We start from the raw sequence: 27,209 nt of genomic DNA, 5'->3' as shown, positions 1-27,209 counted from the left end.
ACCAGACTGGACAACCAACTCCGGGAATGGCAGAGAAGACTGTTCGTCCAACACCTCCATTCACCCCACGGGTCACCTTCCTAGCCTCTCCTGACCTGAGCCTCTCTGCTCCTTCTTCCACCCCTAGAGGTGCTCCCGACCCAGCCAATTGCACCACCCTCTAAAAGCAACCAATGCAACTGGGACAGAACCGCCTTTTTCCCTCCGTATGACGTCGGAGGTTAAGAGCTGGGAGTTGCCTCTGTTGTGGCCAGCCTGGCCATTTGCTTGCCACTTGTGCCCTTTGGCCAAGAGGAGAGGGTTCATCAGTAGAGAGGGGAGGGGGGTCCTGGTGAGCCAGGCAATTTTCCCTATGGTCTCCCTGAATGGGATGCTGATCCCAGCTACCATAAGACACCTCCAACAGTCCCTGTCCCTTTTCTGCCTTGGTGGACTCCGGCGCTGAGGGAAATCTGTTGGATGAAGACGTAGCCTCCTAGGCCAGGATTACTTGCGAGCCACTGAGTACCCCTCTAGAAGTTCAGGCACTAGATGGCAGACTGTTGACCCAAGTCACGCACTGTACACCTCCGCTGTCGTTGCTGATCTCTGGAAACCATCGGGAACAGGTCCAATTTCACCTGATGAACTCCCTGCAGACACCGATGGTCCTTGGGTACCCCAGGTTGAGCCACCACAATCCCCACTCGATTGGGCTACAGGCAGGATAGTCAGTTGGAGTCCATTCTGCCATTTCACTTGTCTCCAGTCAGCCCTTTCTCCGGTACAGGCTACTGCTAGTTCGTCGTCCGCCGAAACCCCAGACTTGTCCAGAGTCCCAGCGGAGTATCATGACCTGGGGCAAGTATTTAGCAAACAAAGGGCTCTTTCCCTGCCCCCACACTGGCCATATGATTGCGCAATCGACATCCTCCCCAGAGCTCCACTACCTACCAGTTGACTATATAACTTGTCCCGACCAGAGAGAGAAGCAATGGAGGAGTATATCAATGAATCTCTCTTGGTAGGTATTATTCGTCCCTCATCCTCCCTGGTAGGCGCAGGGTTCTTTGTGGGGAAGAAGGACGGCTCACTGCGTCTGTGTATTGACTACCGGGGCCTAAATAACATAACGGTCAAGAACAAGTACCCACTGCCGCTCATCAGTTCCGCATTTGAACTTCTTCACGGGGCCACCGTATTCTCTAAACTTGATTTATGAAGCGCTGACCATCTGGTCAGGATGAGGGAGGGAGACAAGTGGAAAACGGCGTTTAATACCCCTCCCAGCCAATTCGAATACCTAGTAATGCCATTCGGCCTCATCAATGCTCCCACCATCTTCCAAGCGCTGATCAATGATGTCCAACGGGACTTCATAAATAGATTTGTTTGTCTATCTGGATGACATCCTGATCTTCTCTAGTAGTCTCCAGGAACACACCCAGCATGTCCATCAGGTTCTCCAGAGGCTTCGGGAGAACAAGCTCTTCGTCAAGGCAGAGAAATGTGAATTCCATGTCCCCTCCGTCAGCCTCTTAGGTTACATCGTTGAGAACGGACGAGTAAGGGCAGATCCCAAGAAGATCTGGGCAGTGGTGGAATGGCTTCTACCCACAACACGCAAACAACTCCAATGGTTTCTGGTGTTTGCGAATTTCTATTGCCTTTTCATTAGGGATTATAGTCGGGCGGTGGTGCCCCTTACTCAACTCACTTCACCCAAGATCCCTTTTCTGTGGAACCCCGAAGCTGACTCAGCGTTTATGGACCTGAAGAAACGCTTCACGTCCTTCCCCCATCCTGGTCCAACCAGACCCCTCCAGCCAATTCATTGTGGCGGTCGACGTCTCTGACTCCAGGGTAGGAGTGGTCCTCTCTCAGTGCTCCGGTTTGGATCAGAAACTGCACCCCTGTGCTTTATTTTCTCACTGGTTGTCCCCCGCCAAATATAATTGCAACATGGGGAACCGGTAGTTACTGGCAGTCAAGCTTGCGTTAGAGGAGTGAAGGCACTGGCTAGAGGGAGCGTAACATCCGTTTATTGTTTGGACAGACCACAAGAACTTGGAATATATACAAACTGTGAAATGCCTGAATTCCTGTCAAGCCCAGTGGGCATATTCTTTGGCAGGTTCCGGTTTACGCTAACATATTGTCCTGGGTCCAAGAATGGGAAGCCCGATGCTCTCTCCCGGCAATACACTACCAAGGAGGACCATCCTAACCCCGAGACCATCTGTCCCCAGTCCTGTGTGGTGGCGGCCATCACCTGGGAGATCAAGGCTGTAGTGAAGGAAGCCCAACCTGGCCCAGGTAACGGACCACCCAACTGCCTTTTTGTACCAGAGTCCGTGCGGTCTCAGGTTCTGCAGTGGGGATGTTCTTCTCGTTTTGCCTGCTATCTGGGGATTGATAGGACGCTTTTCCTTCTGAAGAAACACTTCTGGTGGCCCTCCATGGACGCTGATACTCGTTCCTCTGTTTCTGCCTGTACTGTCTGTGCCCGTGGGAAAAACCTCCCACTGACCACCTGCTGGACTGCTTCATCCCTTACCCATACCTAGCCGTCTGTGGTCCCATATCGCCCTGGATTTTGTCACTGGACTGCCCCCTTCTCACGGGAACACTGCTGTCCTCACCATAGTGGACCGCTTTTCCAAAGCAGTGCATTTTGTGGCCCTTCCCAAACTCCCTACAGCTCGGGAGACAGCCAACCTGGTCATCCAACACATCTTCCACCTCCACGGAATTCTTGCAGACATTGTCTCCAACCGGGGTCCCCAGTTTGTCTCTGCAGTATGGAAGTCCTTTTGTCAGGCCCTCGGAACATCCGTAAGCCTATCGTCTGGTTTCCATCCACAGACAAATGGCCAGATGGAACAGGTGAACCAAGATTTGGAAACAGCACTATGCTGCATAACAGCAAACGACCCGTTGACATGGAGCACCCACCTTGCTTGGGTTGAGTACGCCCACAACTCTCTGGTCTGCACGGCCACTGGAAGATCCCCCTTCGAATGCTCACTTGGTTACCAATCTCCTCTGTTCTCCATCCATGAGGGACATCGCTGTGCCCTCAGTTCAGGACCATCTCTGCTGTTGCTGCAAGGTCTGGGAGGACACACACGTGGCCCTGCTCCGTACCGCTGACCGCAACTGGAGATTTGCTGGTCATTGGTGGGTTCCCGCACCAGTGTACCAGCCTGGGCAGAAGGTTTGGCTCTTGGCTAAGGACATCCCCCTCAAGGACAAGCCCAAGAAACTAGCTCCTTGCTTCTTTGGACCTTTTGAAATTGAGCGAATCATCAATCCCACAACGTTCTGGCTCAAATTGCCTATGACTCTGAGGATACATCCCACTTTCCACGTCTCAGGTGAAGCCAGTGGCTAGCAGTCCATTGTGCCCTCCAGCCAAGCCCCCTCCTCCCCCCAGGTTGATGACCACTCAGTGTACACTGTCTGGTGTTTATTGGATGTATGCCACTGGGGTAGGGGCCTGCAGTATTTGGTGGATTGGCAGGGATATGGTCCGGAGGAACATTCCTGGGTTCCTTGCTCCTTCATTTTGGACCCCTCCCTCATTCAGGAATTCCATCAGTACCATCCAGATAAGCCCAGTGGGTTGCCTGGAGGCTCCTGTTGAGGGGGGGGGGGTACTGTCATGGTTCTGAGTGCTGGCCCTCGATTCAGCTCCATTGATGGTGCCTCGTTGTGTGGCACATGGAGTCCATGCACTACTAATTGCATAACAACACACCTGAGCCCCATCAGGAGACTAGCATAAGAGCCCTGGTTTCACTGGCACTAGTTGCCAGAGTATTGGTCAACCTTTGGGTATACTTTGTCTCCTGGCTGCTTAGAGTTGTCAACTCTAGAGCAGTCCTGGTTTCACTGTTCCTCTTAGGATATCCAGTTTTCATGTTGGGACCCCACCTCAGAGCCCTGAGGCAAGATTCCTTCCAGTTGCCACCTGCATTTGGTTCTGAGGAAGCATCCTGACTCCAGTCTCGTACCAGTGCGCTGCATTTGGGTTCTCCGCGAGCTCACTCTTCACTCAAAATTGTGACATGCTCAGCAGCAGGTGGAGACTAGAAATGAGGAAGACTGGTGAGATTGGTGATTTGGAGGACTGGGAAGGTGACAGCACTTTCCGTGTACCTCCCAACACATCAGCGTCATTCAGCAGACAAGGTGCGGTAATGTTTTGGAACTGCCTGAATTGCCAGTAGCAAGGGCCATCTGCTCTCTCAAGGACTGAGAAATACCATTAGCCACCTGAACTCTGTCCATTCAAACAGCTTCCAATTAGAAAAGATGCAAGTTTGAGTAGTTACAGCAGTAATTGTTGGTGGACCTGCAGAGAATCTGGCTCATTGTCCCAAGATGGATTCTAGGTAAGTCATTTATTTATTTTAATTTGTCTCAATACACAGAACACCACACAACTTGAGATACAACAGCTCGCACCGTGATACACATTTTCAGCACATGCTCTACTGCACATGGTTACATGCTGTAGCTTTCTCTCTGACCCAAACACTCCTAAAGCATGATTTCCATATTGAGAGCCTGGAATTAGCCCCTTAGACTAAAATATGTTCCTTTTAGGCATTATTTTATGAAATATTTATGTAAGTTCTAAACCATTTCTTCCCATTTTGTATTTACCCTCTTCCACCTAGCCTGATTCTTCCACTTGAGAAGATGGGCATCAGGCCTCTACACAGTTGCACTGTGTACATCCATAGCAGGATCTGCCAGAGACCAACAGCTGTGACCCCATCTTCAATTTTCAGAATTAAACTCTGGTTACTTTCTCTGTCATAATTTTGGCATTAATTGCCAGAACCCACATTTTACTTGGTAAAGTTTTATTTTTAACATTAAGATAGTTCTATATTTAAACAGTTTTTCCATCCATTTAATCTCTTCAGTTTACTGGGAGTCAGATTTTCCCATCTGTTTGGCATGTTTTTAAACTCATGCATAAAGAATGCAATTAGACTGTGCAAACTAAAATATTTCACACAATAATACCTTCATACTGAGCGAATGAAATACACATAGAAATTTCTTCCAATCCATTGCTATTACAAGTAATTCAAATTAATGTTCTGAGAATTTATAATGCTTGGGCATGGTCAGGGATAGTAAAAACACTGGGCAGCAATTCCACGCCAGGTCAAGGGCCAAGAACTGTAGGTTTTCTGATTTCACCAGAAAATCAGACTGTGCAAACTAAAATATTTCACACAATAATACCTTCATACTGAGCGAATGAAATACACATAGAAATTTCTTCCAATCCATTGCTATTACAAGTAATTCAAATTAATGTTCTGAGAATTTATAATGCTTGGGCATGGTCAGGGATAGTAAAAACACTGGGCAGCAATTCCACGCCAGGTCAAGGGCCAAGAACTGTAGGTTTTCTGATTTCACCAGAATTCTAAACCATTTTTTCCAGGTAGCCATCAGTAGCTCAAACGAGAGCAAAGTGGCTGTATCTTGTTGTGCTGCCCTGGGATTCCAACCAGCATGCTCTAATAACATTTCAGTGGAATTGATAGGAACTGCACTGAAACTGAAAGACCCCATGGTTTCAGGAGGAAATAGTAATCAAACCCCAAGGAGACCAGTTGCCATTCTTAGATATTACCCAAAAACTTAAGACCCACAATCTTGTGTGTTTCAATCATAAACTCCCTCTTTCTTCTAAATCCCAGTAGACACAAGCCTAGCCTGCCCAACTTTTCATCATATGAAAACTGCCCCATTCCCCATTTTGTAAACCTCTTCTGAACTACTTCAAAATATTAACTTTCTTCCCTAAATAAGAAACCATACTATACAAATACTCCAGATGAAATCTCATGAGTGCCCTATGCAACTGAAATATCCTTCACTTTGTATTCAATTATCTGATTAATAATGTTAACTTTGTTACCTTTCCTAAATAGCTTTCCTAATCTTCTCCCAAAGTGGCTTGGAGCAGATGCTATTAAAATGTTCTTGAGGCACTTGGAGGTTGGGACATCTTGGAGGTTAGATATATTTAAATCCCAGTTTACTTCACCTTTAACAGCTGAGCAGACCTCCCAGAATTTCAGTCCCTTTTCAGTCAGCAAACCATAATTTTAGCATCATACCTGTGTCAGTACAAACTTTCTTCTGCTTTTGTTCCTTAGTGATAGCTAGATACAAACTAAACAGATATGGTATCTAGCTATCACTAAGGAGCAAAAGCAGAAGGCAATTCAACCCGTGATACAAACTTTAAATAAGTATAGTCAGGATCAAAACTGCAACTCCTGGTAAGTTTATGGCAGCAGAGACTAATGATACAGTAGGGCTGAAACTCCAGGCAGGATCAAGAACTAAAAGTATTAGATTGTTTGACTCCACTAGAATTCCAAATCATTCAGAGGGAATTCCACACCTATAAAAACCCACTGGCAACAGGTGCCAACAGAAAATGTGACATATGCAAATCACTTGAACATGTTTTGAAAATACTTTCAGTTGCCATTTTGGTTGCTCCATTATGTTGAGAACATCATAGTTCTTCAAAACATTGGCCTTTCTATTTCATTTTCTAGGACCATAGGAACATCAATAAATTATTTAACCCATCAAGTCTGTTCACATTTTACTGATATTATGGCTGATCTGTATACAAACTCCATATTCCTGACTTACCTCCATATTCTTAATATTTTTGGTCAACAAAAATCTAGCAAGTTCTCATTTTAAAAAAAAAACCAACCAATATAGAATTAGTTGCTGTCTGTGGGACTTCCAAACTTCCACCACCCTTTGCATGTAGAAACGTTTCCTAACACCACTTCTGGAAGTTCTGATTCTAATCTATGGACTAAGTATTTTCAAGCCTAGAGTCACCAACCACTGGAAATACTTTCTCTCCATCTATTTCATTAGTTTCTCATTACTTTAATCATCATGGTACCTTCTATATTACAATGAATTTATTACTTGTTTCTGTAATCTCTGTTCATGATTTTACCCTTGGAGCCCTGATAAATCTGTGCTGAAATATCCCAAAATATCCTTTATTAAGTGGCTGGGTATCAGAACTACACACAGTACTACTTCACAGAGGAGGGTAAAAGGAGAGGGAGAGAAGGATCATAGCCTGGAGAATCTTGCCTTCATGAGACTTTTAGGAGCAACCTTTCCAAAGGCCAATACTTTCAAAGGCAATGGTTGGCAAATGTCTGCCACCTTCAACAGCCAGAATTCCAGTCATTTACACATGGCTGGACCAATCTCCAATGGAATTATGGTTACTGTCATTCTGCATTTCTCAGCCTTTGGATCATTCCAGGCAGAGGCTGGTGATTTATGTCATGTGCCACATTTTGCAACATACTGCTGCCTACAGGATAACGCAGAAGATTTCCACTCAAGGAAAAGGGAATTTATATCTTTCTCCTTGAGCAGAGAACATCAGGCAGTGTAGAAACATTAGCACAGATTGTATGCTTCTTGGAGATTCAGGGAGTGATAGACAGATAGTGTTCAGGGCATTACACAGAGCTCTGTCAATTGGAAAGGCTATCATTCATTGGATGATGACTAGCGTCTATACTTATTATCAATGTGGTGTTCCCAAAAAAACTTGATTGACTCTTTCAAGATGCGACAGCTGTAATATTTTCACAAGTGTACAAAGGGCTTCTTCTTCCTAGGCAGTCCTTCGGGATTGAGGTTGACTTGCTTCCTTTCTGATTTTGCGTGTGCTATGGTGGTTACTGAGGCCAACCTGGAAACCACATGCTCTTCCACAGACAGGGTGGGAGGATGGGTAGTTTGTGAGGTTGTACATCCTTTCTGCCATTTATACAGGGCTTCTGTGTATTGCCGCTGCATAGCCTTCAGGTACCCAAAAACATCCTAAATACTCCTCCTCCACTTTGAGCAGTCACAGGGCAAAGGTTTTGTACATGGGGATTTGTACTTCTTCAAGAAAGCTTGAGAACATTTTAAAATCTTTTTCTTTGTCCGCCTGGTAATCTCCTTCCACAACAGAGATCGGAATAGTGTCTATTTCAGGAGATTGGTGTCAGGCATGTGAACAACATGGCCTTTCCAATGCTGAGACTGAGAGTATTAACATCAATGCTGGGGACGTTTGCCTGATGTTGGTTTATTCTATGGATAAGTTTGGATGATTTTGCAGGGGCAGCAATGGTGGGATGTTTCCAGTGCCTTCAGATAGATGCCTGCTGTAATCCAGGTCTCGGGAGTACGTAAGAGGGCAGGGATCACTGCTGCCCTGTACCCAGATCCAAGATCTTCATTTTCAAATATTCCCTTTCTTGATCAACCAAAGGTTATGCTGGTGCATTAAAGGTGGTGGTGACTTTCATTATAAATGTCTTCCTTTACTGTGAGGTGAGTCCTGAGATGTGTGAAGTGGTACATCTTTTCCAGGATCTTGACGTGAACTTTTATTATTGGAAGGCAATGTGGTGTAGCAGAGGCAGTTTGATAGAAGACCATTGTCTTGTGGATCTTGTAAAGCCCATCCTCTCATAAGCTTCAGTGAACAAGTTGACTACATCTTGGCTCTCATCCTTCAAATGCGTGCAAATGGAAGTGTCATCTGCACACCACAGCTCGACCTCTGTGGCTTTGGTTCTGAAGTCTTGTCATTCTAAGTTGAATAATTTCCCATTAGTTCTGAAGATTAGCTTCACTGCTACATGATATTTGTTGAAGGTGACCATCATTTAAGCAAGAAAGGTTGAGCAAAGTGTTAAGGCAACAATGCAGCCTCGTTTGACACCAGCCTTCACTGTGCTTGGTTTTGCTGTAGGTCCTTTGGTTAGTATGATAGCTTACATGCCGTCGTTGAGCAATTGTAAGATGCCATTGGGTAGAAACTGTACAGAATAGTGGTTTATTCCTCCAGCTATAACAGGCCACTATTGTACTTCTCCATCCTCAATACAAAGTTACAAATTGTTATTTATACACATGGATGCACAATCACTTGAATCATGACTGTTCGCTATGATCATGGGACTGCAAACGCTGTTTTTCAACAAATCACCGTATGCCGCCTCCACCACAGAGTCAACCTGTGCAGCTACTTTGAGCATCCTATGGACTCAAACCCAAAGATCACAATGAACTAAATTCTTGAACTGAATTAATTATAAACTCTAAGAACATAAAATTTGACAAAAGTATTATTTCTTTCTTTTTACAAAATATGCTTTACATCTGGGTTCTTGTCCCTTAATGGGTATTACTTCTCCTGAGCAAAACTTTCAGACTTTATCATAGAACTTTGATTCATTTGATACCAAGGAGAAATTTTGGTACCAGAAAGAAATTTTCTCCATCGAGGGCTGGCCTTGACCTTGGCCCACATTAGGAATCTCTGTGTCAAGTCTCAATTTTGACCTTTTGGATCAATTTCTAATCTAACCTGTGTTTGTACTTTATTTGCAATCAGACTATCCAATTCATTAGAATAGTTTGATTTATCACAACTTCCATGTCCTCTAATCTCAATAAATGTAATCAAAGTGCAACCACATCACCTTACTACTACCAAACATCTTGACCAAAAATATGCAAGGGGATGTACTTTTAGAATTCTTTCAGCTCACCATTTCAGCCACATGGTGATGTTTTTTCACTATAAACTTCTGGTACAATTTCAGACTTTCTTCTCTAAATCAGCTCTTATCTTGACTCTCAGCTTTGTCTCTCTCCTGCTGAATAAGCCAAATTCAATCTCTAAAATAAGAATCTTGTTTGTGACCGTCTTTTGTGAGTCATTTTAGTTGGCATAATACCGATAGTGTGAGGAGTGCTCCGATAAGTTTTCAGAAAGTTTGAGCTTGTGATCCAATGATTGATATTTTTTGTGCTCTGGATCTAGCATTTGTTTGTTAACTTACAATATACATCCAGCTGCTTCATTAGACACCAGGTGATACAATGGAATTCTGATGTGTTTTAAATTTCTATTGTGAAAATTCTTCTGAACAAAACTCAGGTCTGTATTCTAGTGCAAGTTTTTCTCGAAACACGAAGGGGCAAGCAAACTCTGCAGATTATCTGATGTTCTGCATGTGATTGTTCAATTCATTGGAAGGTCTTCTACTGTATATGCTTCGAATGTTTATCTCTCACTGACCAGTTGTTGCTCTTCTACCTCCGAAAAATCTATGTGCAGCCATTGCTATATTCCAATAGCCCACTTCCATGGGTGCAAGGAAACTTATTTACTCACTAACTAGCATGTGGAAGGTTTACTCACTATTGCCTGTATGCTCATATCTAGCCTCTGTGCCAAACATTCAGATACACCCCAAGGTGTTGATCATGCATGACATCTGTATTTTTGAGGAATCAATATTCTGACTCCCCACATGTCACACTCTGTCAAATGACAAACAATTATAATGTGGAGGCCATTCAGCCCATCCAGTTAGTGTGGTTTAAAACCAAATCCCATCCTTCAGCACTTGAAAAAGCCTAGGGCTGTAGATCAAGTACACATCCAGGCACTTTTTAATGTGGAATGAAACCCAGACCCCCTACTGTCTTCTGAGTAGGGGGAAAAAATCCTCTTTTCCCTAATTCATCTACCAATTACTTTCGGTTTATGGACTCTGCTCTTTTTTTTAAACTCCTCAGCTAAGAGAATTTGGTCCTCCTATATTCTGTGTAAAAGCCCCTCATAATTTATTCACATCATACTTGCCTTCAGCTATTTTATTATAAAAAGAACAACCCTAGCCCATCCAATCTTTCTTAGAGTTGTAGAAGTTATACAGCACAGAAACAGGCCCTTCGGCCCAACTGGTCCACGCCGGCCAAGATTCCCACATAAGCTGGTCCCACTTGCTCATGTTTGGCCCATATCCCTCCAAACCCTTCCTATCCATGTACCTGTCCAAGTTCCTTTTAAATGTGTTTAATGTACCTGCCTCAACGACTTCCTCTGGCAGCTCATTCCATATACTGATCACCTGGGTGAAAAAGTTGCCCATCAGATTCCTATTAAGGCTATGATAAAGCCATGTACAGTACGTCCTCATCTTGGAGCTGATTCCTTGTCCAAAATCAACATCCTTCAACAAGCTTCAATGCTTTGCAGTTTTTACACTGTTCCAACTTCAGTGATCTATGCTTTGACAGGACAAGCAAATTTTTAAGAACTTCACAAAGTTCAGTTCCTGTTTCAGTCTAACAGACTGCCCTTTCTCTCTCCAACGCCACCTGATCTTGGTCTGGATGATTAGAAATTGTAATAATGTTGTTTACTGCAAAAAAAACATCTCTAACTGGCTATGTACACACTAAAAGTCTCTTAGTTACAGCTGTATTCTTCCAGTTATCAATTATTCCTGTGCCATTTTGAAAAGGCAGTCCAAACCTAGATATAACCTGCTTCCCAGTCCTCTAAATAAAATCATTTATTTTCCTGCCAAAAATCATCTCTGTCAATTGGAAGTCTCACTATTTCCCCTTAACATACAACGGTATTACCTTTGTCCAATTCCCCATTATTAATATCCTGTTTAGAAACTGACCTCATCCAGGCATTTAATTACTGAGGCTGCAAGAGCACATCAGAGACTGGATATGCTGCAGCAAGAGACCCATCACTTAATTCTCAAAACTCTTCCACCATCTACAGGGCACAACATAAATAAATATCATGAATATTTTCCTATCCACCATTTTAGTCACCTCTTCAAAAAGTTCACTGATGTTCATGAGGAATGACCTACCCTTTACAAATTAATTCTGATCAGCAGAAAATTTAAGATAGTCAGTCACTCCATTAAAAAGTATTGAATCTGGCAATTGCCAGCTGAAGAATGAGAGGCTAACTGGTCTCTGGTTTCCTTTGCTCATTTTACTTAAAAATTGGCACGACATACGCAATTTTCAGATCTAAAGAAGTAGTTCCTGAATCAAGTTTACCTTACAGGTAAGGGGATCTGTAATGGTGTCAATGCCTTCTTTTAAAACCTGCAATGTAACACTGTGCTAGGGATTTGTCATTCTTTAATATCGGTAACATGAGTTAGGGATTATCCCTGTGAGGGGAGATTGAGTAAAATGGCCTTACATTCTCTGAAGTTGAGACAATTTCATTGAAGCACAGAAGCTTCTGAGATAGTTTGACAAGATTGATGTTGTTCTCTTCTATTTTAAACAAAACTGATGAAAACCATCTTGTCCGAGGCATTTGTTACTCATTGATGTTGTTGTTTTCTTCTTCATCTCTATTTTGCCAAAATTAATTTTGATGTCTCAAAAGATGATTCAATATTAATTTTCTAAGGGATGCCTGTCATGCTTTTTTCCACTGTGAATAAGGTTACAAAATAATTATACAAAATTTTCACCTTTTTTCTTTTCATTTACAGATCACAGTTAACAGGTTTCAAGGGAACTGCATGGCTACATTTTTGTTTGCTTTGTTTTCTTTCTATAGTCTCCATTAGTATTTCTTAACCAGACTAAAATTTTCTGATTTGTCAACATTCACTGTGGTTTGTATCTATCCCATCAGTTGTCAGAACCTGCATTGGTTTTACCCTGTTTGAATGCTTTTCCTTTTAGCTTTAGGTGACAACTTACTTCCTTCATCACTGGTTGTTTTTTAAGCATGGAGCTCTTACTTTGTTCTTAGGGTATTATATAAAAGATTTCACTGAGAAATGGCTATTTTTTAAAAAAAAATGTGCCAGAGGCGAGAGATATTTGGGTAACTAATGTAAATTTCAAATGCTCAGATATCTGCTTGCCAACATCTTCAGCATCAGAAAACACTTTCTATAGTAACCAAATATTTAATTTTTCCCATCTCCTTATTTAGCTATGTGTGACCTCTAGGTGAGATTGTCAATTTAGTGCCACTTTAACCATGCCCATTGGGATCTGGGTTGAGATTGTCACAGCTGCATTGCACACATAACCCAATCATCTGCAGATGAAAATTCATCCCTTCAGTCTGGATTGGATTTGAATGCAGGCCCCATGTGAGTGCCCAAAAATGCAGCCTTCTAATCAGCTTCTTGTTTCCTAAGCAGCTGGAGTACCATGCTTATAAACTGTCCATTCTTCACATGTTAAGTTAAAACTCCTAAAGAAGTTCTGATCAATCTGTTTAATAAATATGTACATGCTGATTGTAAAGTGGTGCACGAGATAAATTTCTAATCTAAAGCATGTAATTTTTGGGGTGCTGTGTCTGTTGTGTACACTTATATCTGATGCAAACAATCACATTTGCAGTATGAATCACAGTGGCACAATAACATTGTGGGTATTAGCGTGTGTAGCTAACACTTGCTGGGAATGTTCAGGTAAGGCTGAATGAGCAAGGCTAATTTTACAACAGCATTCCATTTTGATGCCCATATTCCAGATATTGCTCTTTAATCTTGCTCAGTTGAGCTTACTTTCTGCAGCAGGAAAGAAACCACCAACAGCTCACAACTATGTAAAAGAATAGTCAAGAACTTACAGATTAGTTGTTAGTTACTCTCCATTGGCTGATGTTATAACTGTACAATTATTCAGTGCTTTCCAGAGTTATTCAGTGTTGCCAAAGTGAACAAGAAGGACCATGTCAGGTGATGAAGTGACCTGATTTTAAGCCTCCTCACCAAGACATGAGTACAACAGTAAACATTCCCTTTGGAATACAGAATGCTGGGAAAAGGAGGAGAGAACAATTTATTGCAGGAGGCTATTTCCACCCAGGGTGTTCATGGAGCAATTTTTCTACCTGAACATCGCTGTGCTTCAATGTGATGTTCTCTTTAAAATCTGCTGCTTGCTACAGCCATAACTGCTATCTCAAAGCAGGATGCTATTGAAGTGATGTGGGCATTAATTTATGTTTTGAGCTCCTTCCAAGTTGGAGGTGAAAATGATTGCAACATCCTACTGTTTACCACTTATTATTGCATAATGTCACTGACTCTCTACCAAAGAATGCTGAGGACATTTCATTCTCTTTTCAAAAAGCACAGGTGGAGTGAGCACACAGTGTCAAGTCAATTCCAAGCTTTCCTATGGTGCAGGATGCCAGTGAATTAAGCACGTCATTTTGCAGGCACTACTCATTAACTCTAAGATGCATTGTGACCAAAACCAAAAGGGATTCCATTCCCACAGCACACAGCTGATTTGCAATTGCAGACAGCAAATCATTCAGTCACTGTCTGACAGCTGCCGTGATGCCTTCATTCTGTAGCTGTCCCCTGTGCAACTTCATTTGAGACCACAACAAAACTGAAGAGTGGCTACTGGACAACAACAAGGGCCATCTATAGGTAGCAAGGCTCTTTGCCAATAAGGAACTTGAATAAGATTAAACATCAACAAACATGGCATGGAAATGTGAATTGACACATTGAAGCAAGACTTCTGTTGACTGGATTATTCATGGGGTGGGGGAGAGGTGAGGATGAATGGGTTGCAGACTCACCATCATGAAACTACAATTCTTGCCACCAGTTTAACAACAATATGCGGAGTAGCAGGGGGAGAAGGAAAATAAAGCACATAGTAGATAGCCAGACTGTCTGTAAACAATTCATCAGATTACAATTTCCATAATTCCTCATCTCTCCCACATCATGCCTTTCTCATTGCTGACAATTCACAGTATCTACTTGGCCACAATGAAAAACAAAAAGGCAAAGTAAATATTTCAAACCAAATTTATAATTCAAAGCATGACACAGAAGATAGAAACTTCAGCATATCATCTTTGTGTGGCTACTAAGTACTTGTTCCTACACAATGCTATCCAGTGGCTACAGCTTGTAAGGGTGGGGTAGGGAGTGTGCAACTGGCCTTAGAGGACAATAATTAACAGCTCTGGGCTTAGAAAGCCCAGGTTCAGACTGCACCATCTCAGAATTATTACTGGCAGTCTGGGCTGCCTGACATGGAAAATCAAGGGTATTGGCGGGGTGGCAAGGATGGATGAAAACTACTGACATTGTGAAGGAAGATAGCAGGTTTCTGCTCTGCTGAGCTGCTGCCACTTCCTGAGATGGTGCCTCAGTGATTCTTCTACTCTTTTGGAAGACAATTTGCTGGATGTTCAAGCTCCTTTGAACACTGATGTATGCAGAAGCATATTGACAGCAATTTGATCTTCATAAAAGTCATACGTTGATTGTATAGTTTCTAAATCAGAAGAGATTGTGGGATGAGGGAGAATCACAATGTTAAAATCTGATTTGGTATGGTGATATTATTGTCTTTAATTATTTCAGCTTCACCACTGTCCAAATGCTGAACATTGGATATCCCAAAGATGGCAGGCACTGTCTCATCCATGATGTTAAGATCACATAAGATATCTTTATAAGTCACAAGTACATCGAAACACACAGTGAAATGCATCTTTTGCGTAGAGTGTTCTGAGGGCAGTCCGCAAGTGTCGCCGTGCTTCCTGTGCCAACATAGCATGCCCACAACTTCGTAACCTGTACGTCTTTGGAATGTGGGAGGAAACTGGAGCAGCCGGAGGAAACCCATGCAGACATGGGGAGAACGTACAAACTCCTTACAGACAGTGGCTGGAATTGAACCCGGGTCACTGGCGCTGTAATAGTGTTACGCTAACCGCTAGGCCTTCCTCTGAAAGGGCAACTGATGCTCTCTGCAGCTTTGCACCACATGATCCTGTAAGAAAGAGGAATGTGTGCAGTACATTTTGCTTCAGTGATTCGATTAAGATAATTGCTACCTACCTCACAATGTGTAGCAGCAGCATCATGGGGAGGCACCATAGGGGCAGCAGTGCATGCCACCATTGGATAACCAGTGCTCAGCTCAGGTCAGCGGTGAAGCCGAAATTGTTAAAGACAATAATGTCATCATACCAAGTCAGATTTTTAGCATTCTGCTGAGATAAGGATAGTAGGCTTATAACAGTGATATTGAAATAAACCAATTAATATTGTGTCAATCCTCATTCTTGATTAATAGAGTATAGTGGGGTTTTGGCTATTGAACAGTTTGCTGCTAGTTGTGCAGGTCTGATAACTGGTATTTGAAGATTTACTCACTGAGCTCAGCCACACGTACGTGGGATCTTTAAGCTTTATGCAACAATGTGCCCAGATCCTCAGAGCTATAAGCCTGACATTGACCACCACAGCAATCTGCTCCCACTGCCTTTTGAGAATTTATCTGCGGGGCTCCTGGCTCCCAAAGGGAAAATACCATCAGTCCTCTTCACCTCCTCTGCAAAGAGCTACAGTAAACATCAAACTCTTAGAACCAAATTTCTCCCATGTTGTTCCATTTTTCAATGCGTACCAGATCAGAAAAAATTCCAGAGCACATTCTAGGATCTGCTGTAGGCACAATGCACCTTCCCTTTAAAAGCTTTCGATTGACTTTAATTGGCAATGGACACTCTTGTTGTTGTCCCCTGCTGAGGTAACAAGCCAATAAACAGTCCTCGTAGCAATTATGTATATAAGCAAACAGCACCTATGGCACCCCACTTTTTTGACAAACATATGTAACCCAATGTAGTTACAGTTATTTTATGGTTATTTATGGTACAGATCTACTCTGCAAAACCTAAGCAGTTTTTAAATTTCTGAGAACTATCCATCTTCATGAATATTACAAACTCTATCCTAATCCTCATACCCTAGACCCTATAGTCCTGCACTCCACAAATCCCCTACTTCAGCAAAGATTCCACCATATTCAGGAAACACACAAAAAACAGCAGAAAAGTGAGTTGATGATAGAAGTGGCATCTCAATTATCTCCGCTTGCATCCTACCACATAACCCCCTTAATTCATGCCGAGATCTAATTATTTCTCTCCAGAAGACTAATTTATTAGTTTTCATCTACAAAGATAAAGAGGCTACTTGACAGTCACATCTAACCATATACAGTACTTACTAAACATACACATATTTGCACACACATACCAACAGGGGTAATGTACAGTGATTGGAAAATAAGTACTTCTGATTTCAGGACCCTCTACTTACCCATCAGACATCAGCTGTCTCGCCACACGTTGGGCATCTTTTTACTTTGATTGCTCAAACATTTCAAAGGCTCCATGTTAATTAGTACTAAGAGATTTATGTGAACATTGCTTTGTATGTTACATTATATGCTTTTGAAGACCAAATATTTCAGAATGAATTTTGCAGGCATAGTTTCTGAATTGTATTTCACATGTATTGTAAGGGAATCAGAGCGTTGCAAGGCTGAAGGAGGTTACAGAGCTTGTGAGGAGCAAGTTCATGAAAGGATTCGAAATCAAAAATGAATATTTTAACCAAGATGAGACAACGAATTTGTGATATACAAGTATGTGCCTTTATTTCATAGTGACATACAAAACAGTTGCAATAAAATTCACTTAATACAATCTGAATAAATAACTGTGTTACGTAATAATTTAGTGACATAGAAATGAAGTTGGGTGATGCAAATAATTCTTAAGTAAATCTGAGAGATTCAAATGTATCTGAATTTGAAAGGATTAAGGAATAGAAAACAACTTTGTTACTTTTTTAAACATTACATCATCAGGGCACAACATTATTTTTGTTAGGTCCTCATTTAACTCAGATGGGCAACTCTCCATTCTTGACTTTGACTCAAAGATGAAGATATCTTTCTGGCCATAGCCACGCACCCATTTCAGACATGGCATGTTCTATAATGTCCACATTTCTGTTAAGCTTTAAATAAATAATAATGACAGGCTCTTTGGTCGAATGGCGGAATCCATTTTAACCTTTGGAAAAGGTTGTGTTTTGCAGCAATTCAGTGGGTCGGTAACCCTATATGGGGGTGCTTACTTCCAGATTTAACCTGAGTACACTAGGCGTGGGGGAAGAGGGTTGCCAATTTAACAACGTCAATTGCTCATTCCTCAATCTTTTCACAAGAGTGCATGATAAGGCTGGTTTACATGCAAGCACATCACAAACTTCCTGCTATTCCTGAAGTATCCTGTTTTTCAAAGCCGCTGAGGTGCATCATCTAGCTCCAGCTGAAGAGACCTTGGAAGATGCTGCACCTTCTGACACCAATGCCAATTCTGCCTCCACCCTCTGTTCTTTCTCATTTGTGATCAACTAATCACCTTGTATAAATCAAACCATCACTCTTACCAAACCCAAGTTTAAATACCTGCTCTGGTAGATGGTATACAAGAGTTATGTGATTATGTGCCCTGAAAGTGAATGTCTACTTCCTCTGAGAAGGAAGATTCTCCATCGTCCTCCTGTAGCACCTCTTGCAGGACAGGTATAGGGCTGTGGAATTGAAAATGTGAACTAGAATTGTTAAGGTAAAAATGGTGATAGCTTTCCATATACAAGTGATTAACTATCACTTGCAACTGACATCCAGTCCAGATATGTGCATCTACTGCCTGATCAAATAGAATCCTGTCAGCGGGTGCTGTCGGATCCCAGTGTCCTGCATCTCTGATAACCAGTATATCTTGACTGCATGGTTATCTACAAGATCGGCTTTTCAGCAGATGTCAGCTGATGATGGGTGGAGGAATACCTTTGGTTCTTTGCCTCTTCTTAGTGTTCTGCTGTTTGCCCTCCTACAAGAAAGGAAATAAGAGATTAGTGAGTGTGAGTAAAGGAATATGTTGAATGGATGGATAGATGGAGGACATTCATTAGTGGTAACTATGAGGGAGAGGCATGACATTACAAATGACAAGGTTGAATTTCAGTGGTGGCAAGGTAAATGGGGATGACAGGAAGTATATAGACAGGGTGTGCTGGAGTAGACAAAAGGGCAGAGTGAAAGGGGTGGATTACTATGCACATAAGAATGTAAGTGCCACTGTGCCCACCTTTCCTGACTTGATGTGTCATTAAATTCCATGAGGCACTGAATCCTGGGGTGGGGGACCACACTCCTGTTGCTGACTTCTGCTACAGAGTTCTTCCTTCCATCTGTAGAGAATATAATCTCACCAGCAATGACATCCAGCGAGACATCAGTGAATTTGGGGGCATCAGTAAATCAGGGGCAGCTGTTGTCAGTCCACTGACCATCAAATGTGATGCTTGCAATGTGCCCCTAATTATTCAAGCTGAAATTGAATTGTATGCCTCATTATGCTTGCTTTTCCTATTTAGAACTAATCCAGAACTAATGGAACCTCCATTAAATGTGCTGCTGAGAGAGGGGGGAAAAAAATCAGGGTTTCCTACCTGCTGTCAAGCTCCCCACAGCTCCCACCATTGTGGTCCCTGAGGAACTATATGTTTAAATTCAATTTCATGAATCTAGCACTGAAATCAATACATGTTGAAGTGTAATGGTTTGACTTTGTGGACAGCAGCACAGTGGCCCTCGTGTTTGTTATTCCTGTCATTTGAGATTTTTTGTTTCACTTGTAATACTTTCCATTGCACCTGTCCACTTGCCTGCATATCTCCAAAGTAACAGTTAATGAGCTGGTTAAGAGCCATTTTCTTTTTTCCCTCCCACCCCACCACCCCCCAAAGAAGCCTTTCTCCAAACTCTTCCAGCAAACTTGCACTCTGTACTCTCTGAACTGCTTCCTGCTTTGGATGTCTGCTCCGTAGCTTTGTGGCCAAAACTGTGCTCTGTATTTCAGGAGCACTACATAGTTTAATTATAATTTATTTGGCTTATATTTGCCTGTTTTTACCGTGTAGTTCAGCAGACGGTTGATGTGTGTATATATTAAGTGTTTAGTTTACTATGACCACAGGTTTCTTTAAATTTTTCATTAGCTTTTGCATGTTACATCATTTCATCACTGTTACATATGCTCTTTTACCAAAATTAACTTATCGGCTTTAGCATAAAAATAGTTTCAAAACCTCTCACAGACAATCAAAATGTTTCTGAAAATTCTAAAGACAAGAAGCTTTTTCTGGAGCAGACCAAGAAAGAAGTGTGGTTGGGAGCAGAGAATGATGTGGTTACTGAGGGTTGTTTTGGGGTAATCATATTTATTTTAGCCAGGTATTTGTCCCACATGGAAACCAATCAGGAAAGTCCATGGAATCTTTGAGAAAATGGCACGTTGGATTAAAAATAGGTTCAATGGAAGAAAACAAAGGTAACTGTCAACAGGTTTTTAATGACTGGGGGGGGGGGCTGTATGCAGTGGGGCTCAAATGAGCTCAGGAATAGGGCCCCCAATTTGGAATGAAATATTGGGGCCATAATTAAAAGTTTGCTGACAAGTGTGGTTGACTGTGAAGAAGAAATTCTAAGCTGGAGGAATTTACCAGTGGGCACAAAAGTAGCAAACTGAATTCAGTCAGGAGTATGAGGTAATATATTTGGGGAGAACAAACAAGGCAAGGGAATACATGATGAATGGAGGTTACTAGAAGTATAGAGTAACGGAGAGATATTACAGTGCATGTCTGTGGATCCCAGAAGGTAATATGACAGGAAGAAAAGATAGTTAAGATGGCAAATGGGATACTTGTCTTTATCAGTGGAGGCACAGGTTTATTGGAGTAGGGAGATACTGCTAAAGTTGTATAATACAGCGGAGGGGCCACAACTAGAGTACTGTGTCTAGCTTTGATCACCACAGGGAAGATGTTTTAGCAGTAGTAAGGGTGCAGTGGAATCAATAGGGCTGCTGCCAGGGCTGAAGGATTATAGCTATTAGAAAAAACTGACAAGAGTAGAATTTTCTTCTTTGGAACAAAGGAGACAGAAGAAATTTACGAGAAACCTAGATAGGGCAAACAGGATTAGCCTTGGCAGAGAAGTTAATGACTAAGGGGTGTAGATTTTAAGGTAATTGGTAGAAGAATCAGAGAGGAATTGAAGAAAAATTTCCATACACAGAGTAGTGGGGGCAATGGAGCTCAACAATAAACTAAGGCAATAAGATAAAAGATGACACAGAGAGCTGAAATGGGAGTCTAAAATGTATCACTTTGTGCAGATACTGAAGGGGTAAAGGAGAGGGGTAATTTCAGTGAGACACTCTGGTTGGGACATTGCAGGGAGACAGGCAGTGGTAAATAAGGAAATTAAAGGAGCAATGAGGTAGAACAGGATGAGATGCTCTAGGGAGAAGTACCAAAGGAGTAGAAAAGGAGAGCAAAGTATAATTTAATGGCAAGGATTACAATGTTACCAGTTGGTATTATCAGTAAAGTTCTCTAATCATCTTTGAATTTCTGAGTCTATTTTGACACAAATGAGAAGGCCCAATGTTACCAACCTTGGACCTTAGTTACAACACTTTACAGTTCCAACCACTTTGAAATAACTTAAAGTAACTACTTTTTTTCCACCCTTCAATGTCTTATTCTTCCTTACTCTTGGATTCGCTCTAAATGTCCACTGAATTGAGATGAGTTGTTGAATATTTCTTGAACGTTGTAGAGTTCACTATATTGTAAAGCTTTCCACAATGCCCAAAAGATCAATTTTTGGCAAGCAGTTTCTTTCTATTCAGAATCCATGGGATCTTTTTACAAGCTTACAGATAATCCTCAAGTTTGCTAACATTAATCAATGCCTATTTTACAGAAGGTTCAATAAAATAACAATTAACAATGTTGAGAGTTATCCAATTCTACTTTATCTCCTTTGTGAAAATTGACTCATCGTTGGCACGTTTATAGTCCATTGTTACATTCACTATGCTAATTCACTCTCTCATAATCACATTGTCTAACAACTCTTGACATACTTGTGCAGAGTATTTCTGAACATATGTTATGACTACTGATTCAGTACAACGGACTGTGTACACACTGAGTTCAACTGATATACCGGCAGAAATATATACATATGCACTTGATTTTATTGTAAAATCTAGTAAGCTACATTAGTATTGCCATGTATTCTCTCTTACCTGATTTCTTGGTGGTCAAAATATCGCAAGGTCCTCACTAGAGCCCATTGTAATGTCTGAGGCTGCATTAACAAGATGATACAAAAGTATTGGTGTCAAATATCTTTAGGTTAGACAATGTAACTAAGACAAATATCACATTCTGAATTACTTTACTATTTTAAAAGGGAGAATGGCCAATAAAAAAAATTGCATTGACAATCAAAGGAAGCAGAATAATTCAACAATACAATCTTTATTATTCTGGGGTACTGGTTCCCAGAACTATTGTTTGACAATTGTTTTCAGTTATCTGCAGAAACAGCTGCTCACCAGAGCAAATTCCTATCTGTTGTCTAAAGAGAATAACTGAAGTTTCTATTGGCCTAAAATTCGTTTCAGTGGGCCACCTCATGGGAGGTTCTACTGGTTAGAATTTTTCTCTTATTCTTCAGCTCAATTTTTGTTCGTGCTGCAGATTGCTGAAGATATAAGATATCAACATTGTAGTGCAAGCCATCAACATTGTGGTGCATCTGGGACCTTAATGAATGATGGGAACAACAGTACATCTCCTCAACCAAGGAAATGGAAGGCTTTACAAATGAAAACGAAATAGAGCAACAAGGGAGAAGGAAATAGGCTGAATTGAGTCAATTTAAATACAGAGAGGAAGACTAGAAAAGAGAAAAAAATGATTAACGTGACAGAAAAGAAACAGAAAGGTAACAGAATTAAAATTTAAAAGCAACTATTTATCAGTTGCTGTAAAGAGATTGAAGTCAAGTCAATTGTTCCCTTTCTGATCTGGAGATATTCAGCAGCTTTACAGGAATATAAATTAAACGTGTCCTTGCATAGTCAAATGGCAGCCCTAACTTTCTCCAGCAAGTTACATTGATAATTGAAATGGAGACTGCCTAATAAAAGGAAGGTGTGAAAATAATGTTGGAATGTATGGAAATCCAATTCTCTTCCAGAGGGCCAGTAGAGGAAATAAAATCTGTCTCATTCAGCAATGACCTGCATAACAATATTTTTTAAATTAAATTAAAAACATAAGTAAAACAATCTTTCCTCAGAATATGAACTTTTAAAATAACTGCTAGCATAATGTAAGCTGCTGTTTTTGCAAAGCTCACAGTAGAGAATTCAGCAATTTGTAGAGATATGAAACACGACATCAGAACTTGTTAGATGAGTTGCACTTTATTAATCATGTCACACAATCAGTAAACAGCAGATATGGTTGAAATATTCTTGCTGCCATTCATAGTTCTAGCCAAGTAATGGAACTGACAGCACACTGAGACTCCATTCCCCTAATGCTATCCTAGGAAAATAATCAGTATCGTATGTGAGAAAAAATAAGCAATATGTAAGTGAGTGATTTCCCACCAGGAAGCCATAGAGAGAAAAACTATAGAATTTTAAAATATACTAGCAGTTATCTTAGAACTAAGCCATTTTCTGAGGAAAGAAAATTGTTTTATTTCATTATTTTAATTCAATTTAACCTCTAAAAAAATATTGCAGTGCATATAGCTGCTGAAGAAGAACACTTCTGATGAAAGATCAGCCTCAAATATTAACTGTCTCTCCACAGATGCTGTCTAACCTGCTGACTATTTCCAGCATTTTCTGTCTTTATTTCAGAATTAATTTTTATCTGCTATCTGTGGCCTTTGGAAGAAAACTAGATTTCCATGCATTCCCATTATCTTCCCATGCCTTCATTTGTCAGACAGTGTCTTTTTCAATTAGAAAATCTGTTGAAACTCATTCCAGAAGCATACAATGGCCAGGATGTTGCTGTAATAAAGCCAGGCCCTATTAGTCAACTTTATTCATTCAAGGGATGTGATTTTTGCAGGCTGAGGCAGCATTTAATTGCCCATCCCTAACTGCCCTTGAGAAGATGGTGGTGAGCTGCATTCTTCAACCACTGCAGCCTTGAGGTATGGGAATATCTGTCAATATTACAAGATAAATCTGACAGCAATATCTGGACTTAAAATATCCTTCCTACAACTCCAAGAAACATGGTACTTCACACTTATAAATTGTTTTACAGCAGAGTAGAGCAATAATGCACAATTTTGGGGTGTTTCTGCTGTCAGAAAATTCAACTCCTAACTTTTCATTTGACCCAATGCCTTTTGTCTGTGCAAAACTCTATCAAATGGCATCAACAATAATGCAACAACTAAAAATACATCAGGGGTAATTTTCAAAATTACTAGTCTGAAAAACGACAGTTATTAACTCACAGAACAACAAGGTTTCAATAAAATAAAAAGAGAAAATGTGAGGATACTCAGGAGTTTGCACAGCAGCTGTGGAGAGAAAAAAAATTAAAGTTTCAGTCGACTCTTCTGTTTCCCCTGAAAGCATGTGACTTAAAGAAAGTACTCTTTTTCCAAACAAGATCTGTGATCTCCTGCAACCTTGACACAACATCAGACACATGGCCTGATTGCTTTATCCATAGAGGTCAAGGATCACTCCAACCTGCTGGCCATTGCCACATTTCATGGTTTTCTGCTCAATGTTGCATCAGGAAAGTCACCAAAATTCCATACAAGGAAAGAAGATTTCATCCACTTTTCTTCCAGCTCAGAAGTAGGGAGAGCAGGCACGGGGTTTGCCTGATTGCTCTTTTGATGGAGTCCTTGTGGATTCCAACAGCAGAGCCCAGTCTTGCTGGGATTTCCCAACAAGATGCAAGGTCTTTGACTTGAAACATTTCCTCCATTTCTCTGACAAAAATTGCCGCCTGACCTGCTGAGTATGGCCAGGACTTTTTTTTTGCTTTTCACTTCCCCAGCATTATGTCTGGCATAGGATCAGAGACCCCAGTCATTACAATTAGAGTATCAGCCTGCTGAGTAGGGGACAAAGAGTGAGGTTTTTTTTATGATTTTACCTTATTTTAAAAATTATTTCTGAATGTTTTAATGATTCAATTAATTTCTTTAGTTTTGAAAAATGTTTAATTTTTTTTATTATTTTGAATTACACAATTTTTTAAATCCTCTGAATGCCAGAAGCTTATTTGCCACAGAGACCTTGCTGCTTGACTCCAGGGTGTGGAGTGCCAGTGAGAGCGGCCATCTGTATCTGAATCAGATGAGTGCAGGTGGGCAGAGACTGTGAGAAATGGTGCCAGGCAGTGGGCCAGTACCAGCATGATCCAACCCATTAATTTGGCACTGAAATCACTAATTTGTGAATTAATGGTTACCCATTACATCCTCAATGAAGATGTCCGAAAAACCTCAAGCTTGTACATATAAGAGGATCTTTTAATGACTTAATAAATGATGATTACTGCTGAAAAACGTCCTTGGCCCTGAAAAATGAATTTTATAAATGTGGTCTCATTCCCTTCAGTTAATTGTAGTGAATTATTCAAAAATTTAAAATTAACATAAATTTCTATTTTTTCTGTGTTTCTCTTTTATCTCTCTCACCTACTCATGTGTTCCCAATTATTTAACTTCCTATATATGATATTTAATTTGCATTTCCTGTTTAGACTCAATGCACCTCTGATGATTCTTCAACCATTCAGACTGAAAAATTACTTTATTTTTTCATGTTCATGAATACCTCAGATTTTCTGGACATGACACCTCGCTGAAAATGACACCTGGCTCTCCACAAAATCAACCAACCCAAGTACATTTCTAGAAAAGGTGTGATATCTGTATATACCTTTATTTGGCTGCGGTAGCTTTTATCACCCGTGTGCGCCCTAATCATGAAACATTGAACAAAATTATTTAGTGTTATCAATGCACTCTTATAAACATAATTATGAGAATATGAAAATCTACTATGCCCATTTAACACAATATTCATTATAAGCCCTCAGACACCCACAACTATCTTGGCTGCATCTCTTACCACCCTGTTTTCATTGTCCCAGTTGTTCCAACTCTTTTCTGTTAATTCTGATGCCTTCATTTTTCACACCAGTGCCTCTATAACACCTTACTTTTTCCTTAACATCTCACTGAAGTAGAGGTTATGTCCAGAGAATCTGTGATATCTATGGCTTTTCCTCCACTAGAGTTCAGAGAACCCTCAAGCACATCTGTTCCATTTCCTGCACTTCAGCTCTCAGTCTCTCTCCTCCCATCCAGATTCCTCTTGTCCTCACTTTCCAGCCCACAAACCTCCACCTTCAATGAATCATTGGCAGCAACACTTGCAGCAAGAGTGGCTGACTGAACCTTGCCTCAAAGTATCATTAATTGTTGATTATTAACAATTAAGGTTTAAATATATACTTTACAAACATGGACAGTGAAAAGCAAGACTGGAACACTTAAAATAAAAACAGAAATGTTGGTAATACTCAGGTCAGGCAGCATTTGCATCACAACATCATCCTTTCCTCCCAGGAAATCTTGTGAAAATAATGAGATGACTGAAAGCTCACAACTAGTTATCAGTTCCTCAGCACTAAACCCTCAACACTATCATCCAACTCTTACATTCTCAATTAGAGACTTGTCGTCATCAGAAATAGAAAGAGTTGGTCAAACTATCATAAATTAATGAGATTGTAGTAGAAGTTAAGGTGAATTCAAAAGAAAATATGGAAAAATTTGAGTAAATAATAAACTAATTATTAGTCAATACAATAGATCCTGATATTAGTTGTCAAATTATACAACTTGGCATCATTGTCCACCATTAACTGTAAAACTTAATGATTAATAATCTATTTTCCAGTACGTTCCTAAAAGGTGACACATCTTAGCTTCCATTGTGTTATGATAAATTTTTCAGAGTTTCATTTCAAATTCCTAATGTAATACTACTTTATGCATAAACTATGGCAGTCCTGTACAGCTTGCTGTACCTACAGTGATGAAGCCCTAGTCACACTATCAATTAAATGGTAGTGTTATAAATTAGTTATGTGTATTAAAAGAAAAAGCTTAGAGTAAAATCTGAAAGCTGAGGTACAATCACTGCAAACTTCAGAGCACACTTCAAGCGTGAGGAGAGACCACATCAAAATAAGGTATTGCTTTTAATACCCTATATTTGATTTTGGTGAAGAATCTTATGGTAAATTATAATTTTGATTTTAAATTGGTAAACTGGTTTATTATCATCACGTGTACTGAGGTACAGTGAAAAGCTTTGTTTTGCATGCCATCTATACAGATCATTTCATCACATCAGTACTCTGAGGTAGTACAAGAGAAAAGCAATAACAGAATGCAGAACAATGTGTTACAGTTACAGAGAAAGTGCAGTGCAGGCAGACAATAAGGTGCAAGGTCATGACGAGGTAGATTGTTAGGTCAAGAGTCCATCTTGTCATACA

General features: G+C 40.8%; 1 protein-coding gene across 1 annotated transcript in view; it reads right to left on the bottom strand.

Moving 5' to 3' along the window:
• gucy1a2 (guanylate cyclase 1, soluble, alpha 2) overlaps positions 1-27,209 on the bottom strand; it is a 127,344-nt gene that overhangs the window by 83,706 nt on the left and 16,429 nt on the right. The window contains exon 2 of the mRNA XM_052026112.1: positions 21,884-21,945. Coding sequence (XP_051882072.1) covers positions 21,884-21,945 — 62 coding nt within the window. The remainder of the gene's footprint in view (positions 1-21,883; positions 21,946-27,209) is intronic.

The sequence above is a fragment of the Pristis pectinata genome, chromosome 11 (assembly GCF_009764475.1).
Source record: "Pristis pectinata isolate sPriPec2 chromosome 11, sPriPec2.1.pri, whole genome shotgun sequence".
Classification (NCBI taxonomy): domain Eukaryota; kingdom Metazoa; phylum Chordata; class Chondrichthyes; order Rhinopristiformes; family Pristidae; genus Pristis; species Pristis pectinata.
This window is presented reverse-complemented; position numbering and strand designations above follow the sequence as displayed.